Here is a 26,509-nt window from a genome sequence, read left to right on the forward strand (position 1 = left end):
TCATCCTCGGAAGTATTATCTGAACGGTAATTACCGGAGGCTAAACAGGAAAAAGAAAGGCCGGTGGGCTAAATACTCTCTTATGAACAAAAATATTTACTGCGTATGCCAAAAGTGACAATAGCTTCCACAATTACTTGAAACACATTATGATACTAAGTCTCCGCCTTAAGAATGCGCATAAATAGCTATCTAGAAATTATTTTGCCATTTCTGATTTACGATCCCCCATAGTCATTCTATTCTTTTGAGTATACGCCTCTGTAAGTTGATGAATGAAATTCTGCGAATGGTTCATAGTATTGTTCACACAAATCCTGTTTAAAGTACCTATATCATTACATGGAGCCCGCTGATTAGAATTATTATTCTAACACGTGGAATATGCTCTACTATAATAGGAAGAAATATTATCTATTGACAACATGAAACATTCTCTCGATTCGCGGCATAGCCCTCCGAATAACCATTGGTCCTGAAGGACTTTGGCGACGTTGTTCTTCCTTCTTACGAATAGAGACTCATCGACATCTACTGTCAGACTCGGCCAAGGTTTAACGATTTTATTTTTAATTATATCGGCGCACACTTACGGTAGATAATCTCTCCAATGGTCAGCTGTGATGTGGTCTATATTTAATTCGCGTTCACAGAAGGCCTCAGTCGTTTTTTCATATCGTGCAGCAATAAATGTAATATAAATCTTGGGGTAACGACTTCGACAGACTAGGAGGGGGGCGGGTAACGGTGGACTACCAACAACCATCAAATTTTTCCCTTAATTTAAGTTGCAAGAATTTGTATGGATTCATTTTATCTTTGAAGGGGAGGAGGAAACAGAGAAAGAAAGAAAAAGAGAGATTTGATTCGTAAAATACAACAAAAAACCCAAATTAATGTTAAGTTTACACCCCTCTGCCAATCCCCTCTCAACAAGAAATTAATTTAAACATAACATTAAAAAGTAAATTACGTAACAAGGCTAAAATTTAAACTTTGTACTGACCGATTTTAAAAACTAACATATTTTATCTATTTATATTAAAAACAACACTAACATGTTTACTTCATCACACTTTTGATATGACGTAACAACCTAATATAACGTATAAACTAGAAAAATAACAACAAACGAGCCGGTTACAAACAACCCGTTTAGCCAGGAGGACGGAGTCCTCCTGGACCCACAGTGTGTTCATTATCTTCATACTTGTAAGAATGAGAAAATTAGAATTAAAGCCTGTTAAATTATACAAATTATTAATATATTTTAATTTCTTCAGAGCAACAGTTTGGTCAGCACAAAACTCGAAAATCTGACTGACCTGAAATATGCTGGTTTCAGAATAGTCGACCTCCAACTAACAAAAATAGTAGTTATAGCTGGTTACCCGTACGAAGGACGGGTAAAAAAGAATTTCGCACGGTTCTTAACTTTAATCGGCAAACACCACCAACAGGTGGCGGTACTTCATTGCTCTTTTTTTCTTTCATGTCTTTTAATCGGAGTAAAAGTGAATAACACCAAGGAAAATAATCCGATTGTTACCGCAAGCCATTAAAACGGCTACCAACAACTTGAAATGGGGAAATATTTCGTAATGACAGAACTCCTATGTTATTTCCAGGTAATAAAAACTATGTTCATGCGAAATTTCAGCTCAATCGGTCGAGTGGTTTTTGCATGAAAGAGTAACAGACTCGCAGAAACCATTAGAGATTTAAATATAAAGGTGTCCAAAAAGGAAATGATATTTTAAATTTGCCGCTTTTTTTCACGGGGAAACCACAGTAAAGATTTTTACATGCTGTTATCAGTAAACATTGAGGTTAAATAGTGAAAAATTACGCACTTGAACAACGCGTAGAAATTGTAAAATTTCCCTTAAAAATAATGAAAATTTTACAGTAACTGTTCGCAAATTCCATACTATGTTTCGGTCATCAGCTTCTCGTAACACCGTGCTAAATTTAATCAATAAATCTGAGTCAATCGGTTCAGCAGTTCTATATAGAAAAAACAAAAACAAAAAAAACAGTGGTCGTCCTCGTACAGCTCGTTCGAATGAAATCACAGCCGGTATTAATGAAAGTGTTGAAAAACACCCTTTCACATGAATCTGTCAACAATTAAGCATTTCCAATAGTTCTCTTCAAAAAATTTTGACGAAAGATTTGCATTTATTCGCTTACAAGGTTCAGTTGACTTAACTACTGAAACCACAAGATCATCCAAGTCGTCCGACGTTCGCCAAGGGTTTTGGAAAATCAACAACTTGAAAACGAGTTTTGTAACAACAAAAAAATATCTTTAGCGATAAGGCGCATTTTCTTCTTATCAGCTCTGACGATAAACAAATCCGTCGAATTTGCGGATCAAAAAATCCAAACAATACATAAGAACTTTCTATGCATCCTCGACGGGTTTGGTGATTGAGCTGGAGGATTGACTGGACCTTACTTTTTCGAAAATGAAAACGGAGATTCCGTTACCGTCATCGGAGTTCGATATCATGAGATGATTTCAAACATTTTACGGTCTATAATAAATGACGTGGATGTGGAATACATATGGTTTCAACTAGACGGTGCAACATGCAACACAAACGATTAACCGTGCAGATATTGCAAAAAAAATTTAATGGTCGTGTTACCACGCAGCAAGGTGATGTAAAATTGGCCGTCAAAATCATGTCGCTTGACACCATTGGACTTTTTTTCTATGGGATTATCTTAAGGATAAAATTAACATCAATAAAGAAACAACAATTGAGGATCCTCAAACAAGAAATTCGACAAAATATTGACAACTTTTTCCAGCAGTTACGCCAACATGTTTTGGAAAATTTTGTCAAATGTTTTGTATCACACATAATCTCCATGTCACTACGTTTTAATAAAGCAAACATATTATGAATTAAAAATGGTGTTTTATTAAATAATTAAAATTTCGGCTCATTTTAGTATACCGTTTATATCGGACAATAATGAAGCGTTGCGTTTCTACTATTAATATTATTATTATAAGATCAAAATCTTGTCTATTATTTTCGGAATAAAAAACAAAATAATCATCATAAGAATGTTGGATATTAAAAGTCACCACCTTCTGGCAAACTGCATTAAATCACAAAGAAATTATTTTATTTAAACGATTAAAATTAATTTATAATAAATATATTAGGTAATTTTTAAATAGAGTAAGACTTACCGTCGAAAATAATCACAGATAAAATATTTAAAACAAAAACACCATACAATAAAATCCACTCACAACTATTAAAAAATTTACGAAAGTAGTAGCAGCTAAACGAATTTATATAAATAATCAACGTCTACTCAACATTAAACAGGAAGGAAGACTGATTCCACAGAAAAAAGAAAAACAAAACAAGTGAGCTCAGTAACTATGTAAACGGTTGAAGAGTTCTGTTACTGGGTGGTACAACTCAACTGTCTACCGATTTGTAAGTGCAGTCACATTATCCTACGTGTTTTGCGCGTTAATATTATATACAAAGCATTTATGAATAATACTGTATAACGACGAAAATTATTACAACATCGAATAATACTTAATGCTTTATAATTTTTTCTACGGTGTACTCATCATCATCAACATCGATGGCATTTTCACCAAAATCAATAACAAGCGCGTCATCGTCACTAAGCAGATCTAAATATTCTTATGCGCGTTTAGTATATTCAATTACACGAAATTCTGACTGACTCACCCATCCGTTTATAATTTAATCGAAAATTCCACTCCACCCAATAAGAAAAACAACTGATGTTCACATAACTACATACATTATCACTTTATTTAACAGGAAATGTCTTCACGAAAGAATTATAAAATAAAATAAAATTGTAAGTTCGACTACGCTACGAAAAATAATTCCCGCACTCTTTACTTTCGCTTTGCCGTCTCATTTCTTAATTATGATTTTATTTTTTATACATTTAACGTATGGTAGTAGAACGGGGGCACATGGTGATAATAATTTATTCTTGATTTAATTTCTGTGGCGATATGTTATTTAACGATCTGTTATCTTTAAATATTTTGGTTGAAAAATAAGACGTTTTCATAGAAAAAAAATTCTAATTATTAAACACTAATGATTTGAGATACGTTTAAATAGCAAAGTTAATTAGTGTTCAAAATTTGAAACGATCTGGTTTTGGATTTCGGGAGTAATTAGTTTTATTAGAATTGTTTACATCACATGGCGGCCAAAAAAGGTCATCGGAATTAAGAGGATTAAAAATAAACTCATTTTTAAGGTAACCTAATCAACAGAAGCAGTGGCAGCTCGTAATTAAAATTAGTGGTGGTGCTACTTCAGAAAATTTTTTCTGGGCCTTTTCAGGACCGTGGTTTTCTGTAAAATAAAAGAACGGAAGAAAACATCAAATAGAATAGTTGCAACTAGGGTAATAATCTAATTCTATACTTTATCATGTTCAAGAATATGGCACACGGTTTTTAAAAACCTATTCGGTTTAACCGAATAGATAATAAACTATCGATACAGATAATATTTTTTAGTATTATTAGATAATAACTTAATAAAATGTCCGCTTAAAAATATTATAGTCCAACGGTGATTAATTTAAATCTCTATCTACACAGATACAAATACATAGTTAGTTTTTACTAATTACCTTCTCTTTCGCCCTTCCAGCGTATTTTTGTACAGATTTGGCAATTAAAGAGCCCTTGCTTTCCGCCATCTCCTGATCACTACTGAAAAAACAATTAAACCGCTTTCATATTCCCTCCACCGACTTAACTAGAAAAGGGAACGTTCCATACACACGCGGAGTAAAAAAAAATCTATCTGCCACCACCACGCCAGGTCGGCACTGCGGGAACTATAGTGCTCTCGCTTCCTCGCAGCCTCGCGTGCAGCTTCCTATGTGCGCATGCGCACAACAGCTTCCTATGTGCGCATGCGCACAACAGCTAAACACCACGCCGCTGGTACTGTGAAGCACACAGTTCCACATACGGATTTTTACATATTTTTCATAAACTGAGGGATGGCTACTGACATAAAGCTTAAGGATTATATATTGTACAAGTATAAAGAAAGAATTAAAGAAAAAAGGACTAATTATATTAAATGTTATCGATAATATCAACTGGAAATAGGTGGTGCTGCAGGTCCACAGTACTTATACGCGAGCTGCCACTGAACAGCACGTAAAGTTTTACGTCCTAATTTTGTAATTACACTTAATAAAAATATTTGTTAATCTATTACCTTTATATCCTTGACCGAACACAATATTTAACCGCATAAATAGTCTACAACATTTTTTTAAGCATAATTATATACAGCTCAGAGTAAAGATTATTCTAAAAAAATAAATAAATAAAATCTTGCCGATATCCGTAGCGGAGTGGTAGCATCTTGGCCTTTCTTCCGGAGGTCCCAGATTCGAATCAATCCCGGTCAGGTATGGGATTTTTCGCACGCTAAAAAAATTCATTATTATCCATCAGTAACAGTAAGTGGGGGTAAGCCTGTTGTTAACTGAATCAGTAAATAAATGAATAAACAAAAATTGTAAAAAAAGAAAAACGTCTTCGAAAGACTTCAATATATTATGATATAATCTTATGAAAAATTCTCTATATTAACAATAAAATTACGAACAAGAATTAACTTTATAATTTTGTTTAGTTTTCAATAAAAATTTATTTTAATAAATACATTTTTATTGATATATTACATAATATAATATATTACAAAATTTTAAAGATTTTTAAAAATATGCTTTATATTTGTTTAGTCGTACATTAATCAAATTATTATCATACATTGCATGGATATAGTTAATAGGTTAATTTCGATTTAAAACCCCACATAGCCGTTTTGCAAATTTTGCAATTTTCCACCCTTAAGGGTGAAAATAATGGTTTAATGGTTTTGTTTTGCAAAAGTAGTGGTTGAATATTGTATTGTCACCCGACCTTAGTAACTGTACAAAATTTCATCGATAGGCAATGTCAGGAAGTATGTTAAATTAAGGATGCAAGATTTGAGGACAGACATGTAAAAAGAAAAAAAAAATTGAGTTAAAATAAAACAAGTAATAAATTCTCTCAAAATTATATTTTCTTCAAGTTTTATTTGATCACTGGAAATTTAACTAAAGTAGATTTACGCCAAACGTAAATAAAAGAAAACATTTTTACTTAATTTATTTTGTTTTTACAATTTTATCGGAAATTACCCATTGGAATTTTCTAAGACTGAAATTTTCTTGTAAGACTGCACATAAAACGAGTAATTTTACTTAATAATTTGTTTCCATAATTTTAGTATAGCGTTATTTGATCTTTTTGGCGAAATCTGGGAGAAATCTTTTGCTAGCCACAACTCAAAAATATAGAAGTATTTCCATATGTATGTTTATATGAACTTGATTCGTGGTTTTAAGATGAATACGCCAATAAATTATACCCTGCTAAAGGACATTTGTATGTGGGTCTCTCTTTCTGTGTGTGCGCGCGCGCGCCCCTTAGCAGCACCTGAATGTACCGATCACTAGCGGAAAATCCCGATTGGTTATTATCAATTTCTAGAGTTAAAATTTCTAATTTAACTTTCGTTATATCAATTTTCATCATTCAAAAAAACATATTTTTACACAAGAGGTAATCAATTTTGAAAACCTAATCCTATTCCTTGACGCCGTCCACCAGGAGGGCCTAACTGCGGAGGGCGTGCCAATGGCACGCCTCTGCAGCTAGTATTTACATAAAATAAAAGTAAAAGGAGACGGAATTTTTAATCTGTTGAGAGCACGACAATTCCTAATCTTGTTTTGATAGTTAAGAAATAACAATTTTATTCTACGCTTTACTTATTTAAACGATCCGTAAAATGATGTATGTAAAAACATCTGTTCAGTTAAATGTTTGCAGGCGCCAGCTATTAATTATCCTGATATATATATATATATATATATATATATACTCCCGTCTAAAGCATAATATCTCTTGGGATTCTTTCAAACAGTCGATTGGAGACAAAAGTATACTGTCAGATTACTGTATAGCACCCATATTTATGGTCGTTTTAAAATAATTTATTATGATTTACAATAATTTTCTAAAATACTATTAGTGATACAGCTCTGAATATATTTTATTCAATTGTTCAGCTCAAAAACTGTATAAACTCTCAAATGAATTTAAGTACCAAGAATTTCTTCAGTATGGTCTCATTTTTAACCATGGAGCAAAAATCGGGCGAAATGTTTCGCATGCTATAAGTCTAAACCCAAGCGTTCCCGGATCTATGTATATAAAAGGTTTTTTTCTATATTTTCACTTGTAGAACATGTCCTGAATTTTTTTTCAGTTTCATTGAGAAACAAACTGTTTAACTTGTGATACGACTTTCCAAACGATACGATTTAAATATACATTTTCATAACCGACTAAAGATTAAAGACCCAATAAATAAACGCTGGTAAATATACAAATATCATATAATTATCTTAACGCTATAATGCCAATAACCTTTTTCCTCAACCATGAATCGTCGCGAAAACATTGGTCATAAAAATAGATAATGGAGTACATCCACAACTAATAACATGATCATATATATATATATATATATTTAGAAACTAAACTGTATGAGTATATGTTACATTATAGTACATAAAGTTTTTAAATATTTGTCTACAAATTTTTCGATCTTCGCGACGGAATGGTAGCGCGTTTTGGTCTTTCATTTCGGGGTCCCGACTTCGAATCCCAGTTTTCATGGCATTTTTCATACGCTATAAAATTCCATTCCCATATTTCCAAGTACAAACTTTTCTGCAAGCTTCTGTGGTGAATTAATTTATCAAGAAAAAATATTGCGACATAATATACGAAATTTTTGCATTTCAATCAAATTTTAAATTAATTAACTGTTTATCTCAATTTGTATCAATTACTTAAACCTTCTCAGAATTAACAAACTAATCTAAACAGATTTATAAAATAACTGGCAGACCCGGCAATGCTTCGCTATTGGTAGATTTGAATATATATATAGATTAAATGAACACAATTGAAAGTCTGATAAAATAATAACAAAATGAACGTTACGGAACTTCACAAAATTTAACCTTTCACTTTATCTCTTTTTTTTCATATTTCCCCTTTTACATTTTCCCTTATTTACCCGTTTCCCTTTTTCCCCGCGCGTAAATCGGTCCAGTAGTTTTTTATTCTATAGCTATAGACACACGTACGAACATTGCCTTTTATATACATAGAAGAATGTATATTTGTTTGTTTGTTTGTTAATTTCGTAAATATCTCGACACCGACGCAACCTAACGGGTATAGTTTTTGCAAAAGTTTTTTTTCACGTAACTAATAATATATATGCTGAATATGAGCCAAATCGGTCCAAAAATACAATTTTTTGATATACCACAACCCCAGCGCCATATAGCGGGTTCATTTTTTTCACAGGTATTTATTTATTTCCATGTAATACATATTCTAAATATGAGCCAAATCGGACCATAAATGCAATTTTTCCAAATATCTCAACCCCCAGCACCAAGTAGTGGGATTTGCAAAGGTATTTCTTTACATGTAAGTAAAACATATTCTGAATATGAGCCAAATAAGTACAATTTTTCGAAATATGTCGACCCGAACACCATCTAGCGGGTCCATTTTTTGCAAAAATATTTTTTTCCAAGTAAATAATACGTATATTATGAATATGAGCCAAATCGAATCATACATACAATTTTTCGAAATACCTCGACCCCAGCGCTATGTAGCGGGTCCAAACTAATTCATAACCCATCGCGGGCGCGCGCAGAACAACTCACCAAAGTCTCACCGCAATAGCATGAATGGTACAGTTACGCAAACGGGATAAACAAACATGCAAACATTTAGTTTTATATATATATATATATATATAAGATTTACCATTTAATTTAAATATTTTAAGTTTTTAAGTTAAAATATATAAAACGGAGAATATCCAATACTTGAAGAAAATCCTTTATTTAAATTAAGTCGTTGAGAAGGCAATCAAAAAAAAAAAAAATTACTAAGTTTCTATTTGAAGAAAATAAAATCAAATCTCAAAAAAAACTTTTCTAAAAGAAAAGTTTCTTATTACATTTCTTAAAATTCGATTTAACATACGACACAAAACACATTTTTTGTGTTGACACAAAAGCAATTTTTCCAATATTATCATAGACATAGCCGATTATGAATGAATACTAATAGTAAATGTCATACCTATAAGACCTAGTAATTTAGATAAATTTATAAAAGAGATAAAGAAAATGTAAAAAAAAACTAAAATTAAAAAAAAAAATAAGAAAAAATTAATAACTGTTGAAATCTACGTAAATAAAACTAAACATGCGTGTATAACTTCCCATAAATACGTACGATCTTTTCATTTCACAGTAGTTACAAAAAAAGAAAAGAAAGCTTATCAATATATAGCTTATCAACGTAGTTAAACGAATATATTTTGATTTTTTTTAAATGTAGGTCTACTATGTAAAGATATAAAAATAGTGATAAAACAATAAAAAATCTCATCTGTAATTTTAAAAAAAATCTGATGTAGACACTACGTGACTTCCTTGTACACCTAATAAATTACATAAACACATTTTTAAAACTATATACAATTTTATTTCACTAATAACTTCTGATTTTTTTTTATTGTTATTGTTGAATTATTATTTATTGCAAAACGTTTTTACAATCACCGGTTAATAATTATTAATAAATCAATATATTTAAATTAAAAAAAAGGAATGAAAACGGATTCAAGCCGATGCGCCTTCCCGTTGTAAGATAAAAATATTTCATTAATTAAAATTTTATTTGGCTATAACTCTGGAACGGATGAAAAAATATACCGTTGAACAGCTCTCAATGAGGGCTTATTATTACAGTTAACAAAAAGTCCAAAATCCAGATTATTGGATTTTGGACATTTTCGGTCAAGTCGATTGTAATCAAAAGGGGAGACGCACAACTAGATGTTACAACAGTCCTAAATCCAAAATTTCAACATTCTACGGCTACTCGTTTTTGACTATGCGAGATACATACTATTGATACGTACAGATGTCACGCCGAAACTAGTCAAAATGGATTCAGAGATAGTCAAAATGGATATTTCCTCTACTTCGTACAAAGAAGTAAGATTCAGTTTATAGATAAAAAAAACTAATTAAATAGATAATATAAAATATAATATATTTAAAGATAACAAAAACAACAGTAAGATGATGAAATTACCAGCAAATGGAGCATCTCCAACGAATTCTTCAACTGCATTATTATCAGTAGAAACACTTTTATCGGATAGAGAGACGCTACTAGATAAACTACCACTCGAAACAGTCGTACCATCGTTATGTGTAGGAAAAACTAATAGTAATAACTCTTCATCCGTTTCAGTCTCAATATCACGTGACCTCCTCTTCATTAAATTACAATACTCCTGAAAAAGTTAAAAAAATTAATTAAATGAGAAAAAAAGATTCGGTCATCGAAAATTGTTATAACTTTTAATAAACAACAATTTTTAATCTATTAACAAACAGTAATATACAATTGACAGCCAAAGAAAAAAAAAGTATAAAAACACTGCTTCAGTGATCCTTAGGCTCTCTAAAATATCTTATACATGTAAATTTATGTAAGTTAATTGCTACAACCAAAAAGGTCGTAAATCGTGATATACAAGCCATTTATAAGATAGCAAGCATATCATACCAGGTTTAATAAGAGTAGCGAAGTAGTTTCCCGCTGCTTTCTTCACTGACCTATTTTATTGAACATCGGTATGCCATGCCTACTTAAATGTCGTGTAGTGTTTAGTGTTACATCTTAACATCTTAATTATTCGCTATAAGAACTGGCTATATGATGGATATCATTACTTTCAAAGAAGTCAATCTTTTTTACTAGTTACTCTTCTAGCTTATGAACTTTACAAATGTTATACGCACAAAAAGACTTTAATGTAACTTAACAAATTGATGTACTGTTAAGTCCAAAGTTTTAAGCATCGTTTTTACGCAAGTAGGAAGGGGTATTTTAGATGTAGCTGAGAAAACTATACAGTTTCAGGACCGGAATGGAGTAAAACACAATATGCGCTCGACTGTGTGAGCCTGTGAATTTATATCTTTGTAGGCAGTAGAAGTAACCCACCGGGTTGGTCTAGTGGTGAACGCGTCTTCACAAGTCAGCTGATTTGGAAGTCGAGAGTACCAGCGCTCAAGTCCTAGTAATATCAGTTATTTTCACACGGATTTGAATACTAGATCGTGGATACCGGTGTTCTTTGATGGTTGGGTTTCAATTAACCACACATCTCAGGGATGGTCGAATGAGAATGTACAAGACTACACTTCATTTACATTCATATATATCAACCTCATTCATCCTCTGAAGTATTATCTGAACGGTAATTACCGGAGGCTAAACAGGAAAAAGAAAGAAAGGCAGTAGAAGTAGTCGATAAATGGCTTCTTACCTTACTATGATCGCTTTTAGAAGTACTGTTTGTTGATGATATTATTAAAAAATTAGTTTATTATTTTTTTTTTGTCTTCAGTCATTTGACTGGTTTGATGCAGCTCTCCAAGATTCCCTATCTAGTGCTAGTCGTTTCATTTCAGTATACCCTGTACATCCTACATCCTTAACAATTTGTTTTACATATTACAAACGTGGCCTGCCTACACAATTTTTCCTTTCTACCTGTCCTTCCAATAAGGATAGGCAATAGGATGCCTTAGTATGTGGCCTATAAGTCTGTCTCTTCTTTTAACTATATTTTTTCAAATGCTTCTTTCTTCATCTATTTGCCGCAATACCTCTTCATTTGTCACTTTATCCACCCATCTGATTTTTAACATTCTCCTACAGCACCACATTTCAAAAGCTTCTAACATTTTCTTCTCAGATACTCCGATTGTCCAAGTTTCACTTCCATATAAAGCGACACTCCAAACATACACTTTCAACAATCTTTTCCTGACATTTAAATTAATTTTTGATGTAAACAAATTATATTTCTTACTGAAGGCTCGTTTTGCTTGTGCTATTCGGCATTTTATATCGCTCCTGCTTCGTCCATCTTTAGTAATTCTACTTCCCAAATAACAAAATTCTTCTACCTCCATAATCTTTTCTCCTCCTATTTTCACATTCAGTGCTCCATCTTTGTTATTTCTACTGCATTTCATTACTTTTGTTTCGTTCTTGTTTATTTTCATGCGATAGTTCTTGCGTAGGACTTCATCTATGCCGTTCATTGTTTTTTCTAAATCCTTTTTACTCTCGGCTAGAATTACTATATCATCAGCAAATCGTAGATTCTTTATCTTTTCATCTTGAACTGTTACTCCGAATCTAAATTGTTCTTTAACATCCATTAACTGCTAGTTCCATGTAAAGATTAAAAAGTAACGGAGATAAGGAACATCCGTGTCGGACTCTCTTTTGGGCTTCTTTCTTATGTTCTTCAATTGTTACTGTTGCTGTTTGGTTCCTGTACATGTTAGCAATTGTTCTTCTATCTCTGTATTTGAACCCTAATTTTTTAAAAATGGTGAACATTTTATTCCAGTCTACGTTAGCGAATGCCTTTTCTATGTCTATAAACGCCAAGTATGTCGGTTTGTTTTTCTTTAATCTTCCTTCTACTATTAATCTGAGGCCTAAAGTTGCTTCCATTGTCCCTATACTTTTCCTGAAACCAAATTGGTCTTCTACTAACACTTGCTCCACTCTCCTCTCAATTCTTCTGTATAGAATTCTAGTTGTTATTACATTGGAAAATAATAAGTGCTGTGAAAGTGCAATTGACACGACACATGTCAAACGATGAAAACAGATTGCAGATTGAATACTGTCTTATACCATATAACGAATAGTTCATACCTCTTTCAAACACATAATTCCACTATACACACTCACTAACATAAATACAAGTTCATAACTAGAGGCAAGCAAAATGAACTACTGCGCATCAACAAAACTACGCTTACAAAATTCAGACTTATTGTTCTACTGTCAAGAAAAATGCGTTATATAGATCGTTTTTACAATCTAGTACGAGAATAATTTTAAATACATAAACAAACAAAAAGTATATTTATTTTCTTTTTCAGTTTAACCTCCAGAACCATAGAAAGGTATTACTTCAAAGGATGATGTATAATGAATGTGTCTTATACACTCTCATATCGACCATTCCTGAGATGTGTGGTTAATTGAAATCCATCCACCAATAAACACCGGTGTCCACGATCCAGTAGTCAAATCCCTATAAAAGTAACTTACCTTTACTAGGATTTGAACCGTAGAACTCTCGACTTTGAAATCAGCTGATTTGCGATGGCAAGTTCACCATAGACTAATCCGATGGGTAGAATAAAAGTACATAAATGGTTACAGTTTGTTAATCCCTTTTATTGATATACAAAGCACGAAATTTAAATTATAGTAAATAATACGAAATTTATATGAAGGCTATCTTCAGAGTAAAGACCATTTTATAGATAAATATTTAATAAGAAAATATAACTGTTAAGACTTTTTACTATTAAAACTAAGCCTTTTAATTTCCGCCATCGTTGAGGCATTTGATAAAGTAATCCAGGAACGAAATGTAAGGATAACGGGAGATTTATGTATCTATCTGCTAATTGCAGAACTTGGACAAAAGTCCTTGCTGTTAAGTAATTTTTTTTTATCGCACGGATTATTGTTTATTTGGCGATATTTTAATTAATTAATTTACAAATGGATGGAGTTGTGTATGGTGTTCCGCTCCTTTAGAGCAAATTGAAGAATATTATTCAGGCTGACCTTGAGAGACTAGCCGCATATGTGCTTCGTTTTCCCGGCGTAAGTCCGTACGTTGAAGTCCTTTCGGTGCTAACGGCTTCCGGCCTAGCAGAATGCGCCTCTTGGGGGCCCTAACTGTTGGAGGATGCAATGCACTCCCCTCGCCGGAGGGAGTCGCATATCGCTGACAGTAAACTAAATCGTAAAAGTTAGAAAAGTAGGATGGCTGATAGGTAAAAACAAAGTTGGGAAGCTTTTCTTCAGTTACGTAGTTTTTATCGTCACGCCTCGGCCAGATTCAATCCGTAACAGTAGGTACTTCGTTCTTCTTTGGTTTGCCTTTCCGTAAAACCGGTTGTAAATAACTTACAGAACGTAATAAGCAAAAAGCTTCAAACGTTTCACTACTAATATTCCTTTGCCACCACTCCTTTAAAATACTGTTGGACAGCTTTATCAATTAGTTATCCAGTCAAGAATACTTTTCAAAACGGAAATTCTTTTAAATTTTTATTACAGTAGAAGTCCATTAGTCCGGCATCCAACAGTCCGGAATGCCCGATAGTCCGGCAAATTGTAAAAATTTTGGTTTTTTCCAAAATTGTGTCTTTAAAGCAAATAAAAACGCTCGAGAGCTATTCGGAAGTTTTCGGGGTAGTTCGGGATCATCCGGAAGCGCTCGGTATTGTTCGGAAACAATTAGCGGCCGGCTAGTCTCAGCTGTCACAACAAATTCAGGTGCAGTGCAGCTCCGTTCATCAATCACGAAGCGTCTTCGCCATTTTTTTGTGCGTTGTTGTTTTGTGTCCTTTCACATCGCAGTAAACGTAACTTTTGAAACTGTTTATAAAAAAAGTGATTTTCGTTCTAACTGTACAGTGACCGTGTTTTCAAAACCTAAGCCTTCGAGTTCAAAAGGAGAGAAACGAAAACACGTAACACTGACTCTCAATCAGAAACTAGAAATCATCAAATGACTAGAAAAAGGCGAGAATAGAAATGTTTTAAGGAATGAGTTTAATATTGGCTCATCAACTATTTATGACATTAAAAAAACAAACTGAACTAATGAAGTTTGCTTCTCAATCGGTAACAACTGAAAAATTGGCTTCTAGACAAACATTAAAAAAACCAAAACTGGAACAGCTAGATAGTGTATTGTTCAAATGGTTTAGTGCAGTACGTTTTGAAGGAAAGCCGGTAACAGGGCCAATGATTGTTGAAAAGGCAAAGAAATTCGGCCAAGATTTAGGAGTTGCTGAAAGTGAATGTAATTATTCTGATGGTTGGCTCAGAAACTTTAAGTTTCGGCATGGAATTCGAAGACTTGGTGTAACTGGAGAAACTAGCTACAGTGCTTCAGAAATTATTGATTTCCATATCATTAGAAATAAATTTTATACTAAACGCCAAAAGTCAAGAAAACAAAAAGACATTCGTGACTTTTTTAAATCTAAGTGAAATATGTTTTACAGTACGTGTAGATACATTATATGAAATGTAAAATAAACTTTGTTGTATGTATTTGCATACTGTATTTGTGGTTTAATTATTAACCTAATTGTTCTTATAATTACCGCTCGATAGACCGGAATTTTCGGTAGTCCGGCACCGAGCCAGTCCCGAACGTGCCGGATTATCGGACTTCTACTGTATATTGAAATCATTCCGAATTAATTCCAAACTGTACAGTGAGTGACTGGAAAGGTTCCGATAAAATTTTTCAACAACGTGTCTCATCTGTAAAATGTACACGAACGGCATCGTGCAACACAATAGTTTTTATCAGCCGCTCGTTATCGAGGAATAACGAGCGGCAATTTGATACAATTTGATGAAATACCGGAGCAATTTGACAATAGTTTTAAACAATAATTAATCTAAATACGAGATGGTAACTTGACAGTTCTTTATTTCATCATCCAATGGTCTATAACGATAAAACTAATATTGATATATGTAATTATTCAGTTACAGGTAACTGAATGTTGAATTTTTATTTCAACATTTCTTCAAACTATTGCTTTATGATCTACGATTGTCCATAATACTGTTCATTCTTCCGTTCCGAAACAGGGTCTTTTTTGTTAATCCCCCACAATGGTTTTTTTTTAAATGGTAAAATCTCCACAATGGTAAAATTTTAAGAAAATTTATATAAAATAATTATATTTACAAAAAAAATATATAAATAATAAATATAATCTAACCAAACTTAACATACGCTCGCTAACCTTGACTAGCGAGAGTAGGTTAAGTTTGGTTACATTATAATTTCTCTGCAAATGGTAACTTTTTAAAAATGTTAAAAAATGAAAATTACGGAAGCGTACTTTAAAATAAAATTGAAAAAAGTGGGCATATCATGCCCGTTATTGCAATGCCAAGTGTTATGAAGAATCCCTTTCAGTTGCAAAAATTCTACGCCTTTCTCCTTTGAATCAATTTTTTTTGCTTTCTTGTACGAAGTAAAGGAAGTATTGTGATCGCGAAAAATTGCGATTTTCAGATTTCAACGGAAATATCCATTTTGACTAGTTTTGGCGTCACATCTGTACTTACGCATGTATCTCGCATAACTCAAAAACGATTAACCGTAGGATATTGAAATTTTGGATTTAGACTGTTGTAGCATTTAGTTGTGCACCTCTTTTTTGATTGCATTGACTGAACCAAAAGTATCAAAACAGCCCAAAGAAAGAGTTCAAAAATACATTTTTTTTGGATTTTGAGTTTTTTTGGTTCAGTCGATGTAATCAATACTATGTTTCAACTAGGTGTTGAAATCCAAAATTTCAAAATTCTACGGCAAATCGATTTTGACTTACGCGAGATACATACGTACGTACAGACGCCACGCCGAAACTAGTCAAAATAGATTCAGGGATGGTCAAAATGAATATTTCCGTTGAAATCTGAAAACTGAAATTTTTCGCAATTTCAAGCTAGTATCACAATACTAGCTTTACTTAGTACAAGAAAGTAAAAAAACGTAACTACTCAAATCTTTCCATCGTAGAAAATAAAATTGTTTTATTAATTATACTACTTCGCAAATCAAACGTTAAAGATCACGGAGAAGCACGGAGTGACGGACTGCAACATAATTCAGGTCTGCCAACCTCCACAAGAGAAATTATTGAACAGTCGTTACAAAAGGTAGCCTTTGCATATTTTAGCCGAACTTTTATCTTAATTTCCTTATGTGACTAAAAGCTGAAACTTGAAAGTGTGGTTAACTTTTTTTTTTAATGACAATTACTTCCAATAATTTAGTCAAAATTATATTTAAAAAACAAAAAAAACTAAAAAGATATTTATTTGTTCCTTTACAAAATTAAATCATCTATTGTATTTATTTATTTGTTTTTTTAGGGCGAAAAACACTTTCGTGTTATCATCGCCCGGATATGATATCACCATCACATTCCTTATGTTCTAGTTTTCATTATTATAATTTATTTTACTCATACATTATATTTAAGAGGGTGGATATTCAAGTTAATATGAATATTAAATGTGTTTGGTAATTTTGATCTCTGTGAAGAGAAAAGGAAAATGCGGACGTAAAAATAAAACCACGCCTACACAGGAACGGTTACTAATAAGAAAAAGAAAAATTAATTTACGATTGTCAGCTGTTGACCTTAATAGGAACTTGATAGCCAATGGGACCTAATGTTTCTGATATGAAAATTCGCAGAAGATTGTTGACAGTGGGAAGGATTGCTCGAAAATTTAAAAAGAAGCAGTTACTGGCATATTTTTTTGAAAATAAAAAGACTTCAATGGGCAAAGGAACATAAAGAATGGACTATTAAGATGTGAGTAAAAGGTAGTTTTTTTAGACGAGACTCATTTCTTTGTCCAAGGGAAGAGAGTAGCCTACATTCGTAAGTCAGAAGATGAGAAAGACTACCACGCCAGCACACCTGCAACAAGCTCCCACACACCCAGACAAAAAGATGTTTTGGGGATGTTTTTTACAACTGAAGGGTCAGGAGCACTTATATCTGTGGATGGGATAATGAAAACGGACCGATACATTAACATATGCCAAAGAAAAATAGTCTCACTTATGCAGAAGAACCCAGAACTCATTTCACACCACCATGTCACACTTCAAAGAAAGCAAAAGGGTTCTTCAAAAACCAAAATATTCGAGTGCTTCTGTAGCCGGGGAACTCCCCTGACCTGAATCCCATTGAAAATTTATGGGCCATACTAAAAAGAAGACTTGGGAGAAGGAATTGTAACACAAAATCTGACCTTAATTATTAGTTCAGCGACAGGATTGGTTTCGAGATGAAGAAATCAAAAATCATTGTTCTAACTAAGTGGAATCAATGTCAAAGAAGATAAATGAGATAATCGAAAACAAAAGAGGATATATATATAAACCATTAAATTTGTTTAAGTTTGACAATTAAACATTTTTTCTTTTAAAAATAGAATTTTCTGTTAACAATACTGTGTTCGGATTAATTTATTCGCCACTATATCTATTAGTGCTTTTTATTTTTACATTCGATTAAAAATAAAGCCGCTATAAGCCAAAAAGTAAACAATTTTTCTTAATTTGTGAATTAACAATTTAAACACTTAATCTCTCATATCCGCTAGGGCGCTCGAGCTCGTTTTTAAGGGCAACGGATGCTCTCCAACCACGTAAATTTGAACCAATATCTGATTCGGTTCCGCCTGGCAGCTGATGAGCTGTGCGTCTGCGGGGTGGTCCAGTCAAAAATGATCAGCTGATGTTTGACTGCCCTGCTCTTGAGGAGGGGGAAGAGACCGGAGTCCACCCTGGAACTTAGAGGTCAAAGGGAAAATTGGCCACTCACAAGCAGGGAGTCTATGCGGCGAGAGCCGCATTGTCGGACCGTGTGGGAGTTTCTAGATGCGGTTGCTTTGTTCAACCGGTATCCGTGGTTTGCTTAATGGAAAGACTCTTACCGCATTGCCGTGGGAAGTTAACCCAGAGTATGGCTGACCACCAGCCAATTATTATGGCTACAACCACTATAAAATGGTGGACAGGTACTTGCTGAATTCAGCGATCTAGGCTTGGCAACAAATTGCTGCCTAGACGAAATAAATTTTATTATGGATGTCATATATAGTTTTAGTATTTGACGGAGTGCGCCTACCCATTTTAGCAAATATATGACAAATGTCGGTTGGGACACGTAAGCCGATGGTGTATGGCATCATGCTTAGTCCGCTCAAGCTGTTAGGTAAGCTCTAAGAGCTATATTAAAATACTGGTCGCTAAACTGTTCCAGGCTCATTAGCAGTTTGTGACACAGACATTCGGTCTTATGCTTTAGGACGACCGATTGGGGTGGTGGCGGAAGAATTGCCGAGCAAACCATCCGCTAGGACACACTTTTATTCTACATATTTTTCCGAACACATTGCAATAATTTATTTGCTGTTGTAAATTTTTTCGAGGTTAAAATCTCTCTATTGATTTAGCTACATAAAGATAAATAAATAAATAACAAAAATGAACAAACCGGAACAGCAGATTCAGAAGTTACGGAACAAGCAGATAAAGTTAAATCATCATCTTCGGTGCCAGATGCCCATAACGTATCAAACCAAACGTTGTCTTCGACCCACGTTATATCATTATCAGGATCGTCATCTTCATCATCGTTTTGAGATTTCATCCAACTTATGCGTAACGATCTATCGTTATTATTATTAGAACGTCGTAAACAAGCCAACGCGTCGAATATTTCCGTACACAACGACATGATTAATACACTCATGAATAATTAAAATTACGTTAAATATTAACAAATGAATTTATGATCTTTAAAACACACTCGCGAAATACAGTTTTATAAATAAATAAGTCAATTAAATTTTATTATGAATTTAAATAAGATCAATACAAAAAAAAAAAACAATAAATCCCAAATTTAAATGAATGAGGAAAGTTTACCATCCACCTATAATAAGAATATTTAAAGTTCTAACAAGAAATCATATCCACTATTTTATTTAATAAATTCAACAATCTACAAAATTTCCTCCGAAAATCGAAAAATTCACTTCTCCAATTACCACAATATAACAACATTAACCAAATAAAGCATATTACAACAAAATATTTACTTAAATAAAAAGGTTAGTTGTAATTTAGTAAGATTACGATCGAAATTTTTATTATTATGAAGGCTGTGATTATTAGTGTTTTGACTATGAATTCCAATATTAACTGTTTAAATTTTGTTACTGGATGTAATTCTAACGATAATACAAAATAAAAAAAAGAAGCAACTACATAGGGTTTACCTCATTTTATTATTAGCACGAATTTACCGTTTTTCCAACTTAGCTTATAACTCGAAAACGAAGGCTCGGACTCGAAAAAGAAACGATTTTAACCATCGTTTTTCATGTAAACATTTACGTTAATTAAATAAAAATTCAATTCTATTTAAATAAGTATATGATTCAATATGGCTGATCCAAGATGGCGTACAAAAATTTCAAAACAACAAAACTAATAATCTTTATAACCATGTAGATCCGCACTTGTTTCTACCTACTAGTATCCCTCATTTCTGGAATACGAACCGTTTCGATACAATTTAATATCACTTTGTATAATGAGAGAGAAAAAATTGATTCCAACAGTTCAGAGGGTAAAAAGTACAAAGAAAAAGGCCAGAAAAGTTAAAAATTGTAGACAATCTAAAAGGGAATGGAAGTTATCGGGATCTCAAAAGTTTAGCCTGGATTAGAGGAGATTCGAGGCCAGGCATGGTGCAAAGGACCTGCCTTACGGCAGATAACTATATCATCATTTGTACGCACGTACAACATTTAAAAATTTAAATCGTTCAATGTATATATAAATATAATTTAGTGAAATTTGTTCTCAAGGGCTAAAAATAACTCAAAAATTTATATTTTACATCATAATAAAAATAAAATAATTCAGTAATCAGATAAACCGTATTGAAAAAATCTAATGTGAACACCACATGACTTCCTTGTACCCCTATTAAATTACATATACACGTTTTTTGCTGCACTTCATTTAAACTTATTTCATTTGAAAGTGAGATACGATCCTCCAATTCTTTAATTAAGTGGACAGTTACACAATTGCTGAAACTAGAGAACGTGTACACAAATTAAGATCAGAAGAATTATATCAAACCAAAGAGCGATTAAATGATAGGCAACAAAAAATACGAAGTGATGATCAATTCCGAAAAATTCTAAGATAAGAATTGTTTGCAACTTATTAAAGATCGGGCATGTATATGCTTCAGTGTATATGTTGTTCTTGTGAGGATCTATTTCTCATTCTGTAGTTAACTTTAATGTAAATAAAATTAAACAGAAATTCCAGAATAAATAAAGAAAATTAAACTAGAAAATCCAAAAATTGTACGATTCTAAATTATAACTTTCAAGTAATATTAAATAATCAGACGTTTCACCAAGTCTATTACATAAATACATTTGTAATAATGCCTATTAAATTACATATACACATTTTCAAAAGTACATAGAATTTTATTTCACTAATAACTTACGCTTTTTTTCATATATATTTTTGTTATTGTTATTATTGAATTATTAGTAATTGTAAAACTTTTTTTATAATCACGGGTTAATAAATAAGTATATATTAATTAAAAAAAAAAAAAAAAACAATTAAAAAAAAGAAATGAAGTCGGATTCTAACCGATGTACCTTCCTCTTGTAAGATCCAAATACTTCATTAATTGAAATTTTATTTGGTTATAACTCTGGAACCAATGAAAATCAGTACCACCTATGACATGAAAACTTCTCAGTGAGCGCTTATTACTGCAGTTAAGAAAAACTTCAAAATCCAAGTATTTTTGATTTTGGGATTTTTTGGATACTTTTGTTCAAGTCGATTGCAATCAAAAGGAGAGGTGCACAAATGGATGTTACAACAGTTCTAAATTCAAAATTTCAACATTCTACACCTAATCTCGTTTTTGAGTTATGTGAGATACACACGCACATACGTACGTACAGACGTCACGCTGAAACTAGTCTGAAATCGAAACTAGTCTAAAATCTGAAAATAGAAATTTTCGTGAATACAATACTTCCGTTACTTCATATAAGGCAGTAAAAATCGCAAGTTCTCTTCGACAAGATGTAATTTAAAACCATTTTACTGAAGAAAATATCATATGAAAAATTGATGAATTGTGTATGCATGTTGGAAGAAAGAAAGTAAAACGATTTGGTGAAAAATTTGAACGAAGAATGCACCTTAAAAAAAGAGATTGTAAGATATATTGGAAAATTTAGCTGATAAGCAACCAAAAAGTATGGAAAAAGAGTGAAAATAAGATAAGTTGTCCAAAGATCGTTTTTTGAAAAGAACAAAAGATTTATAAAAATAGATTTTTCTCCCTAATCCCTTTTAGGGAAAAAAACGATAAAATAATTGAATTGAATTAGTTAATGAAAGAAGATATTAAAAAAACAAGAATAAATAATCAGAATTCTGGAGGGCTGGCGAACATAGCGAGTAGAGGTGCACAGCCGCCCCTAGGATATAATATACATACATTATATATATATACAGACAGAGGCGGATTTACAAATGTGCCTCCTATACGCTGAACGACCGGCCGGCGCTGTTATTACCGAAAATTTGTCGCCGTAGGCTATATCCTAGCTAGCCTATTTAGAAATCCGTCACAGTATACAGAGTGATATAAAAGTATGTGAACGACTTCACATTTCAAAACCGACGGCAACTACGAGGTAAAAACAAGTGCCGATCTACATAGTTTGAAATTAGGTGGACATTAGATGAATGATTTCAATGTAAAATTTTACGAGAAAAAAATTGATATTTAAATTGATAGTGATAAATTTATATATAAATATTCATTTCACATATTAATTTGATGTAGATTAAAATTAAAATAAAATAAAATTCCATTAACACAACAATCGATCGACAAGTTATAAAATAAGTCATACATTTGTACGTCTAATCGATAAAAGCGTTTCAATTGCTATAACATGTGAAGTAAATATTTATATACAAGTTTATCAGCTGTTCCTGAAGATGGAAAAATAACTATCGAAAGCGCTAGGACATAAATAATTAATTATATTGATTGGTAAGCGGAATCAATAATTATATATTTTTATATTATATATACCAACGGGCCATTCTAAATAAAATTATTCTAAAAAGTAAATTATCCCGGTAGGAATAAAACGAGGTTAACCTCCCCCGTAGTAATTATTTTATTTAGTATAACCATCAGAACTACATCCGATAATAAACTTTAAACAGCTAAATGTTGGATTTAATGGCCCGAACATTATCAATAATAATATAAAATAATTAATAATTTGCAAAATTACTACAAATTAAATGGTTAGGTCAATTAACATTTGCTTTTATTATAATAATTTATATTTATATTTCTATATTTGCTGTTATTATAAAAATCATAATGTTTAATTTTAAAAATTTAATTAAATGTTTTCAGTCCTAAATTATTTTAAATTTTTGAAAAAATAAAGAAGTTAATAAAAATTGAAATTAAAAACATGTATTATAAATTTAGAATAGTATTTTAAATCGGCTATTAATTTACAACAATGCAAATATTTAAAAACTTCTTATTTCGTCTTGTATCAAATCTTTTTTCACACGCTTTCTTTACAGATTTTATAATTACATAATATATACATACATAAAAAAAAAAAAAACTTACTATAATTAAGTTAATTTATTCGTCAAGGATTACAACTTTTTTGATGTCATTTTACAAAACGGTTATGTACAACTGATTATGAAATAAATAATTTAAATATTACTCGTTGCCTAATTTCTCTTTTATTTATCAATATTCATATATCAATTTACTCTTATTATTATTTTTTATAAGTATGTATAATTGTATTCTTTTTCCTTTATTTAACCGGATAATAATAATTTTTTTTTCAGGAAATTATGTTTATTTTTTAAACAATGAAAAATAACCGTTTTTTTATATAAACCTTCTTTTTTTATTTCAGATAATCATTTCAACACGGTTTTTAATGATGACACCGGTAAGTTTAATCTCTGACACGTGTAAGTTAATGTAATCATTTTAACTTTTGATTTTTAAATATTTTTCCTTAATACATATACATATACATATATATATATATATATATATATATATATATATATATATATATATATATATATATATATATGTATTATAAAAGTAAATAGTTATTATAAAATCTATTAAAAGAAATACTGAAAACTTTTCTAAGATAAAAGATAAATAAAAAATCACTAGCGGTATAAAAAAATAAAAATAAAATAAAATTACAATATAAATAAATTCTGATATTTATAAGTACTAATAGAATATACAATTACTTATGGACCACAGGTTCTGTCAATCATAAATATGTAAAATAAATAACTTTTGGATTCTTTCATTGTTAGAAGTATATAAATTATCAATAAAAAACCATTACAGAATGACCGGTAATATATGCAGGTCGTTAAATAATGTCAAATGTTAATAATGTAAATAATGTTAAATTATGTCATTAATAATGACCTATGTCATTTATTAGAGGTCATTATTACATAATGAAAGAATTTTCTTTTAAGAGATAATAAAAAAGCTGGCAAAGTAATGCATGACCTTCCCAACATTAATAATATTAAAAAATTTGGTCAAAAACAAGAATATATATTTGTTAAAAGTGGAAAATAGATTTTAAGAAAATGTTTTCTAAAAATATTAATTTATAGGAGCTTAACAAATTTTTTCAATAAAAAGTTTTTTTTTAAATCTAACACCCCCCCCCTTCAATAAATGCTAAAATATGAAAAATAAAATTTTCAAAAAAAAATTGTGCATTTTAAGTTCGTTGTCTATAATTAAAAAAAACAAAAAAAAAAACAAATTGTAGATACTTCCTGGTATCTCTACATACGAAAATGTTTTGAAAAATAATTAAAGCAAAGGGAGATAGAGCAAAAGAACAAAAAAACCATTAAGAGGTGAGGGTTGATTTTTTTAAACATTTTTTTTAGATTTATATATACATTTTAGATAAATTATTTACTTAAAATGCCCCAGAACAAACTCTAAATCGGTGTTTACGCGGTAATAAAGTCCCCCCACCCACTCAACGAATTTTAAATAATATGATTATTCCTCGTCATATATAAAAATATTTTAGCCAAATTTGAAGAAAGTCGGTTTGGTCAATCCTGAGATATCCAAAAGCAGTGCGAAACATATACGTAATACACACATACACATATTGTTTTTGTTTGGTCTAGATCATTCGTTCTTAAAGTGAGTAATAACGCCCGCTTGTGGGCGCTGGTGGCCTTCGTGGAGGGGGGCAGAAGGCCCACAGAAAATTGGAGGCATTCAGGCCGTCTAGGAAGGAGATGATAGATTAAAAAAAAAAGGCAAAAATTATGCTTTCCTGACGCTTCTAACTAAAATTTAAATACCTACTACACTAGTAAAAAAAAATAAAGGGACTCCTATATCTTATAATAAAAAATGATCGTATTCAAACTACTTTAACTATGCAACCAAGAGGCGCAGAGACGAATAAAAAAATTAGAGCTTGAATACTCTACTTTTTGGCAGCATACTTCACACTTCAAAAATAATAAAATTAAAATTAAAAAAAAATCAGTGAGAAGAAAAGTTTTAAAAATTTGAAAGTTTTTCTTCGTGTTTGATCGAGCGCATGGGCAAATGATATTTTTTAGTAAACTGCATTAAAATTATTTAAAAACTTAAGATTTTAGCTTAATTTCTTTTTTTGTATGACCCTACGATTTTTCTGAACCGAAATATTCCACTTTAAAAAGAAAAGGCTACTTTTCTCTTTAATAGCATATCTCCCGATCTAAGCAACGTATTAGATCTAGCTTTAATGACAAATTTTGAGATCTTTAATGTAGCGTTACAGTTTTTGGCTTCTATTCATTTTGTGCCGAGGTATTGAAATCGTTAAAGATTGAAACTGCAACATGTCAACTGCTTTCAGCTTAACCCAAGATTATGTCGTTATATAATAACTACAGGGGGTCCCATATAAAACGCAACCCATCAATCACTCATCCATGAAATTTCAAAAGTCAAACTTACTCCCCTACTCGTTACTGAAATGGACTCGTCCAACATCTGAACATCGCAGCGACGCAGTAGAACACTACCGAGAGTAACAACAATGCAATCATAACGTTCAGTGTATTGCTAGAGACAAGATGGTGTTTTCGCTAGATGAACGTGTTTTCATTGTCGAGTCGTACTTCAGTACGAAATCAGCGGTTGCAGTGCAAGATTTGTTTCGCCATAAGTACCGGGATAAACCGGCTCCTAATAAAACATCAGTATTAAGTTTAGTCGCAAAATTTAGAGAGACCGGTTCTGTTAATAACAAGGAACACAAAAGATCTGCGTCAGTGTTGAATACAGATACAGTCGCTGAAATCAAAGACCGATTACTCGCCTCGCCAAATAAATCGATCAGACGTTTGTCTGCTGAAATTAAATTGTCTAAATCAACCGTTCATCGGGCGACCAAACGATTACAATTACGACCTCATCCAAA

General features: G+C 31.8%; 1 protein-coding gene across 1 annotated transcript in view; it reads right to left on the reverse strand.

Moving 5' to 3' along the window:
• Window positions 1-26,509, reverse strand: part of LOC142331990 (ankyrin repeat and SAM domain-containing protein 1A-like) — a 313,191-nt gene that overhangs the window by 112,342 nt on the left and 174,340 nt on the right. The window contains exon 10 of the mRNA XM_075378041.1: window positions 10,313-10,517. Coding sequence (XP_075234156.1) covers window positions 10,313-10,517 — 205 coding nt within the window. The remainder of the gene's footprint in view (window positions 1-10,312; window positions 10,518-26,509) is intronic.

Source organism: Lycorma delicatula, chromosome 11 (assembly GCF_047948215.1).
Source record: "Lycorma delicatula isolate Av1 chromosome 11, ASM4794821v1, whole genome shotgun sequence".
Classification (NCBI taxonomy): Eukaryota; Metazoa; Arthropoda; class Insecta; order Hemiptera; family Fulgoridae; genus Lycorma; species Lycorma delicatula.